A 7,965-nucleotide genomic window follows, 5' to 3' on the forward strand; every position below is an offset into this window, starting at 1 on the left:
CGGGATTAAACAAATCAAGCAATTTAAAAGACATCCACTTTAAAGTCTTTATGGATATTTTCTGACAGATTGTCGCCGGAGAAATACTGAAGTTATTAATGAAATTAACAAAAATATAGTAATTCTAAATAAAGGATGGAACAAGCGGTAACAGTAGGTGGTGTAGTAATGCTTTACTTTACGCAGGCTGTTCACAACTCAAAGCAACACCATTGATCTGGTCTCTCTTGTCACTAATGTATGTTGTAAAGATACATTGATTATAGTATATTTCTTATAATTTTGTTAAATAAATAACTTGAACACACTCCTAAAAACTGTTGCACATTGTAGGGACAAAGATGGGTATTTATGGCAGAGAGGAATACGATTTTTTGTCAGACAGCTTCATTTGTTTTGGCCTTTTTATGAAGTTTTTACAAAGATATTCAGGTGTTTGTTGTACTTTCCTTTCTTTAAAAAACCCCAATGACGCTAGAATCAAGTGAAAATCATTTATTATAAATCCAACATTTACATTTTAAAACACAAACAACATTAAAACCTGCCTCCTGACACACGGCAGAGGCAACAGAGGTTAAAAGCTCACACACACTCTCACTCACACACTCACACACGTCAGTCTGTTAGTTTGACTCCGCGCTGCTCATCTTCAGTCCTGAGCCGTAGGGAGGAAGATGGAGCTGCAGAAAGCTTATTCACAGTGCTGAGAACATACTGAAGTGGTTCTGGATACACAGGAAGCCACAGTGGGATCAAATCCAACTGGAGCCTCACACTTCTTCGGTCTCAGTGAAGTTGAAAGACTGACCCTCATTAAAAAGAACAACAAATAATACTCACACCACAGCTCCACAAATCATGAGGGTTAATTTAAAGAGTGTGACTGTGGGTTGTAAAACAAAGCTCTGTACATTACCCTGTAATCAAAGTCTGGAAGTATTGCTTTAGGTAAGCAATCTAAAGTGTCTTTTACCACACCATTATCTGAGTAATTCAAAACAGCTGATTGTCTGTCACACTTAAGCTTGAACTTATTGCATTTCAGATTTTAGAATTAACAAAACCCCAGACATTGTAACCAAACTCCCATTCAGATATTTCACCGAGATCGTCTTTTCTCGACTCAGAAGATCAAATGTGAAGTTAGGATGTAGGTCTTAGCGGGGCAGTATGATGATGAAATTGAATATCACCTCCTTTAGATACTTTACATTGTATTTGGTGATGCTTTTACCCCAAAAAAGGGACTTACGGCCACTTCAATAGAGAGGGTTTCTTGCCCAGGGACGCTTAAGCTTGCTGACTGCATCGGGTGTGAACTGAATTGCAGACCTGAGCCACAGCTGTATCAAATAAGTGACAGCTATTCTGTGGATCGATGGACAAACAGCTCGTTGTAAATATGATTTCAGACGTTTTAGGCACTCCTCACACTCTTAATACAAACTGAGAATTCAAAAGTATTGTCCACACATCCTCCGGTCTTGATCACATGGCCCACGAGATGTTGGCCGTGTGCTCCTTGGCCTTCATGCGCAGCACGGCGATGCTGGACGAGCGCCTCTCGAACTCGGGTTTGGTCTCGAAGGCGACGTGGTGCCCGCTGGCGGCCGGCGTGAGCAGGGAGTCCGCGCTGAAGAAGTTGTTGAGGGACACGTGGCTGAACTGGTTCTGCTGGTTGGGGAAGCTCACGTAGCCGTGCTCCGCGGCGCCGGCGGCCGAGCGGGGGGAGTGGGAGTACGAGGAGACGCAGGGCGGGGAGCCTCGGGGCAGCATGCAGGAGGAGACCACGGAGCCCCCCGGAGCAGGAGGAGGCCACAGGTTGTTGGGAATCTGTGGGGAGAAGAGGGTTTAGATTATTGGGATAATGGTTTGATTACACAAGGAGGCATTAGGGTACAAATTACTTTGGATAATTTAGCATTTAGAGTTCAACCACAAAGATGTTTAACGGACAGATTTGCAAACTAAACACATGTTTACACTATAGACAATTTACGCAATGACACCTGCAATCATTTATCTTCTGAAGTAGACTGTGAGAGGAGGACGAAAGGTCCAAAAAAAGTTAGTGGTGGAGGTTTGAGTTGGGATTGTTTTGTCCGACAGTCCAGATGTAGTTTATATAAAGGTTCAATCCTGCAGGAGGAACTTCATCTCTACAGTAATAGCACTTGATCTTGTGATGCTCTTGGCATCTTAGCATGCACTACGTTTGGTTTAATTTGACCAAGTTTTGACATATCTGTGACACACACACACAAGCATGCACACACACATTGGAACTACTTTGTACGGAGCAAATAGCCCCTGTAATCTGCTGACAGTGATGTGTGTGGATACACTGATTTAGACTGTTTTTATATATCTTTGAAATGTGATTTTAGAAGAAAGAGTGGAGGCAGATATCCCAATAAGACTTTTAGAGGAGTTCACATATTTTGTAATGCGTCATAAAAGTGTCGTGCAGCCTCTGTTGGTATTTTGTGAGATGAACAGACCACAGAGAACAGGGATTATTTTCCATCTGCTCAGCACACAGCACATTACTGATGCCTGAGCTGCAGTTTACAGAACAGTGTGTCCGTCTTTATGTCAAACTCTGACAGCTAAATCACAATCAGATCACCGTTTCACTGAGAGGCATTTTGTTTGGTTCATTTGCAAAGGTTTCAGTCAAACGCAGAACACAGGCTGCTGTAAGAAAGTAGCGAGTGAAAAGCATGCACATTCATTTCTTCCTTAATTGTATTCGGGGGAAATTAGGTCACTGAAATGCACAAATATGTAAGTAATATGTGCGATACACCCTAACCCTTCAATTTCTGACCTGAAAAGAAAGTTTCCTGTATAAAAAAACAAACAAATAAAACAGATTTGTTTATTTAAACCAATAAACAAATACCTTCTCAAGAAAATTCATCAAAACTGTAACCAGTTTTCGCTCAGCACAGGACATTTCCTTACGCCAAAACATATATTTACAGACTTTTTTAAACAAATACCACAAATCAGTGGTGCTGTGGTCAACAGAAAGTCCCCTTTGACGGTTAAATAAACTTCTTCCGCAGCACACTGAACCTGCCGGAGAGTCAGCTTCACCGACGTGTTCCTGACAACATGTGCCTTCAATAAGCAGACCTCAGCAATCACTCCAAAAACAACAACACCGGCCAACGCGTCAAACTCAACTCAATACAACGAAACTCTTTAAAAAGCCACAAGAACACAACCCAGGTCCACTGTGTTCGGGGAGGAGAACACAGCTCCATGCCGGACCGTGCGTTCAGTGACAGTAATCTGGATCAGCTGTGGATCGATCAGAAACATGTGTGGAGGAGGAGAAGTCCAACACGTCTCTGACCGGCTCTCGACTCAGAGCAGAGGAATGATTTTACTTTCTATGCTCTCTTTTTGTTTTACAGTTCCACCTCTGACACACATGTACCATTTACATAAATCCAGATCCTATTTTCTTGACACATTAGATAAAAGTTTAGGATGCAGATCTAGATATATGATGCTGAACCCGTCCATGTCAGTAAAGCTGATTTTTTACCAGAACAAACAGGACATCTGTGGATAACTAAAGGGTTTTGGAGGAGCAAACATCTTGCTTTCATTACTCGTTCCTTAAATAACCCTGAACAGTTGTTCATATTGTACCTCATCGCACTTCCATTGTTTTTAAATCCTCAATTTTTCACATTTTAATGTACGCTATGTTTAAAGCTGATTAAGTAGGTTGGTCGGCTATCGTGTTCTACTTACTATCTTTTAACATTTTTATTTTACACTCCATGCTCTATATCTTTCTATTGTTATTTTTTATATACTATCTGCTTTAACAAAAATAATCCAGATGTTGCATCAATAAAGTATAGTTTATCTGATCTCTTTTTTTAATATAACGCACGGAAACGTTGAGTTTACGTTTATTACGTCAACAAATGACACATTCATTATATTTTTAGTATTATTGCTTTCAACTAACTTAATACAGCTATGTGGAACCTGTTGACGCATAACTGAAACATTTAATTAAAGTAAAGGATTTTTTTTCAGTGGCTGCAATGTCTTCTAACATGCTGCTGTAACAAAAACTAAAAACCAAATTTGAGATCAATAAATGATATCTCATTTAATCTCATCTCTTTGCGCGACCCACACGTGCTGCTGTAACAGACACGTTTCTAAATTTGGGATCAATAAAGTAAATCTGATGTAATCTAAAGTCTCTGAGCAATCCTCTCACTCGTAGAACAAACTGGAAATGAACTCAATTGTTTCAAAGCATATCCAGAATATTTCCATTTATTTTGTATGAATTTTACATGCTGCTGTAACAAAATAAATCCCACTTTAGGATTAAAAAAAGAATATCTAATTTAATCAAAGCTTTTTGAGAAAGTACAAACTACAACAGAACATTATCCAGAATATTAGATCTTATTTTTTATTAACGAGCAACGGCTTTACACGCAAAAAATAATCCCAATTCACATTCAATGTAATCTAATATATTCGGCAAACACAAAACTTTTAGTACAAACTCCAAATGTAATAAATGTCCCGAGTCATCTCTTCGTGCATGCTGCTGTACTTCCTCAAAAGGCTGATATTTGATCTATAAAGTATATCTAATTTAATCTAGTCTAATATTTGAGCTATCCACACGCTCTAGTACAAACTGCATATAATCCAGATTCACAATTTCCACACATTGGTTGCTTTCTGTAGATGAAAGTGTTACTACGGCCCTCTGAGGAGCTCCTTCCTGCATATCCCCATCTTTAAACCCCCTCTGCAACACTCGGAGGCCCAGGCTCAGTGTGTGATGGACAGCACCGACCCGAAAGGACAGACTGACAGTGTGCGTCTCTCTCACCTCATCTCGTACCTGACCTTTGTCCGAGCTGCAAGATGAACGAGCGGCCAACATGAAATCTGATATAAGGCCATTCATTCAGGCTGACACCTCACAGCTCTAATCAGAGCCCGCCTCTTATCTGAAGATGGGCTTCATAACAAGTGACGAATGGAGCCGGATGATTCATGCAGGGAGAAGCCTCCCTAAGTTTGCAGTCTTTCAAGTACTTTAGAAAAGAAGATTACAGGCCGATGCGAGCATTGTGCACCAGTGATGGAAAATAGGGAACATTTATGCTAACTCTGCACTTAATTACAATTTGGAGTTACTTTGATTTAGTATTTTAAGCTACTTAGGCTTCTTCTCATCTACAAATTGGAAAAATATTCTACTTTTTACTCAAGCTAATAGTTTCTTACTGCATTAAATATATTAAACAACAAATAAGGTATAACGTGTTATTATAGGTTATAGGCTACCAATTGGTATTTACAGTCATTTAAATAAATCACACATCTACATAGGGCAATGTGTACTAAAAAACATATTAATGCATTAGTGTTTATATGACAATAACCAATATATATGATTTTGAAATGTTGCATAATGGAATTCTTTGTACTTTTTTCTCCTATTTTGAATTATAATTGAGGTTTTCAAAACGGTGATTTTTTTTTAGGACTTCTTCCACTTCCTGTGCCAGTGTCCTATACTGCAGTGTGGTTCTGAAAATGGGTAATCATAGGGGTTTGTTTTGACACCGTAAATAAAGCCCCACTCGCCTGTGTGTAGCTGTCGGTCCTCGGTATCACGGATAGATCGTACGTCGCTGCGAAGTGAGTTTTGGCTTGTTGGATCTGCCCGTAGCGCTCTCTCTTCCTCCATTTGGCTCTTCTGTTCTGAAACCACACCTTCGATGCAACAAGGGAATACAATTAAATGAGAAAAAACAATCAATGTAATAAATGTAAGTTGATTACGAAATACCAAGTCGAATTTTTCTAAAAAATAATAACTTTCATGCAAAATAATCCGAAAACAATCATTTTAAAAAAGAGCTGGAAATAAAAATAAAATCAGTATTAAATTACAAAAAAATAAGCTCCAAAATTATTTAAACTACAACAAATATGTATATTTTATTTCTCCATTACACATTTTTGTAAATACGCTATTTAAATGTAAATGTACACATTGCAGCTTGTAGATCGTGCCTCACTAGTCGCTTTAAATCCCTTCTTTCTTTATTTGATAGTTTCTTTTCTCCATCAGTGAAAGTTACCAGAATAAGAGCCTGCTGATAAACCGTACCTGCACTCTGGCCTCTGTCAGCTCCGTCCTCATGGCCAGCTGTTCCCTCACGTAAACATCTGGATAGTGTGTTTTCTGGAAGACCTTCTCCAGCTCCTCGAGCTGCGCGCTGGTGAAGGTGGTGCGGTGTCTCCTCTTCTTGCTGCTGGACACGTTGCTGTCGCATTTGTCTCCCATGTCGTCCAAATCCGGTTTCTCCTGCCCGGTGCTCACCGGAGAGGCCCGCAGCGTGCAACAGTTATCCATGGACCGGCCGAGGTCCGTGTGCAAAGTGTCCTCGTCTGGTTTTGGCACTCCGTAATTTCCTGGAATAAAAGATACAAAATAATACATTTAGAAAGAAAGACAAAGAGAAAAGAGCCCTAAATATTTATTCATGTAATTCCATTATATATGCAATTAAGGCACGAATAAATATATATGATCACTTCAAATAGCTTTTTTAATGTTAACCTTAATTAAAACAATTATCATTATTTAAAATATACAATTATTTGAGCTATAAGTCAACTAAATGTATGCTAACAATAAAATACTCGGGGGGGAAATAAAACAAAGAAAACACATTTATTAAAAAAGAAACGCCATTTTAAGGCCACAGATAATTAATATGACATACATATTATATTTCCATCAGTTGAGTTTCTCTGTGACTCTCACTCATGCAGTGAAACTCCTGTGAAGCTGCGGTGTTGTTGCAGAAAAAGTGAAAGTTAGAAAGGTTTTTACGCACCGTTTTGGTCTCCGCACGGCGAGGCGCGGTGCTCTCCGCTCTGCAGCCCGAAGGCCTGCACGCATTTCGGGGAGGACTTGGTGAAGTACTGCGCGCTGTCCAGGCTCTCCATGACTTGGTCCATGTAGTAATCGCTGGCCTTCATCGCTTGGCTTTTCAACGCAAACTTATCCTCCATGTACTCCATCATCTTAACCCAAATCCGCTTTAATCAAAAGTCAGCATTAAAAAAAAAAGAGCTAATCGCTGTTCTGCACGGATGATCGCAGCGGTGCCTTGTAATGCAATAATTCGGAGTTAATTTGCTCTGTCTTGAAGGCACGACGTCTTTATAGCCCTGAAGAGAATGAGAGGCTTAAAGAGCTGCCCTCCTCTCTGAGTATGAACCAACTCCTCCCACAGCCCGAACCCAACCACACAGGCTGAGAGCAGAACCAGCAGAACTCTAATTTACAACATGTTTGGACATCCACAATGAGGCAGTAATTTACAGCTGCTCGTTGAGACTCAAAATGGGATTTAACCGGATTCTCTGGATGTTTAATGCTCGCTGATCTCTGCTGCTCAGTCGTTTCGTTTCAGGGGCAGTTTCACATATTAGATAACGGAATAAAGTGAGCAGAAGAATGTTGTTAAACTCACTTTAAAGATGCATTAGGGGAAAAACATGTATTTTCTTTTACACTTTTAGTTTTAAGAGTTTTTTTGTAACGCAAACTGATTTGTAGTCCTATTTTTAGGCCTTACCACAACTGAGCTTCCAATTCATGTCTGTAAAATGCGTTATGACTCTAATTTAACATGTATGAATCTGCATAAGAAAGCACATGCATTTAAAGGTGAAATTATGCGATTTTGTTAAATTTTTTTAGTCGATAAAGCAACTGCAGTTTACAGATTAGACGCGTTTTGCGCATATAACGAAAGAAAATAGGGAATTAAAGTCCTATCTTATACAATGTATTCGTTATCAATGCGAGTTTATTAGACACATATTTTCATAAAGGACATTAAGGATTTTTTCAAGACCTGGCATTCTGACGAACAT

General features: G+C 39.5%; 1 protein-coding gene across 1 annotated transcript; it reads right to left on the minus strand.

The window, feature by feature from the left end:
- Window positions 1-480: 480 nt before the first annotated feature.
- Window positions 481-7,472, minus strand: alx1 (ALX homeobox 1). The gene is made up of 4 exons (XM_063912105.1): window positions 6,918-7,472; window positions 6,185-6,489; window positions 5,656-5,784; window positions 481-1,836 (listed from the first exon to the last, which is right to left on the minus strand). Exons 1-4 carry the CDS (start codon window positions 7,105-7,107, stop codon window positions 1,492-1,494), a joined length of 969 nt encoding a protein of 322 aa, XP_063768175.1. The 5' UTR covers window positions 7,108-7,472; the 3' UTR covers window positions 481-1,491.
- Between the last annotated feature and the right edge of the window lie 493 nt (window positions 7,473-7,965).

The sequence above is a fragment of the Eleginops maclovinus genome, chromosome 2 (assembly GCF_036324505.1).
Source record: "Eleginops maclovinus isolate JMC-PN-2008 ecotype Puerto Natales chromosome 2, JC_Emac_rtc_rv5, whole genome shotgun sequence".
NCBI classification, from domain to species: domain Eukaryota; kingdom Metazoa; phylum Chordata; class Actinopteri; order Perciformes; family Eleginopidae; genus Eleginops; species Eleginops maclovinus.

Excerpts from the sequence above, each read along its gene's own strand:
- alx1 (XM_063912105.1), bottom strand. The coding sequence starts at position 7,107 with ATGATGGAGTACATGGAGGATAAGTTTGCGTTGAAAAGCCAAGCGATG. Across the intron at positions 5,785-6,184 it reads TGACAGAGGCCAGAGTGCAG|GTGTGGTTTCAGAACAGAAG; the intron begins GTACGGTTTATC and ends GTTGCATCGAAG. Across the intron at positions 1,837-5,655 it reads GGACCGACAGCTACACACAG|ATTCCCAACAACCTGTGGCC; the intron begins GCGAGTGGGGCT and ends TTCTCCCCACAG.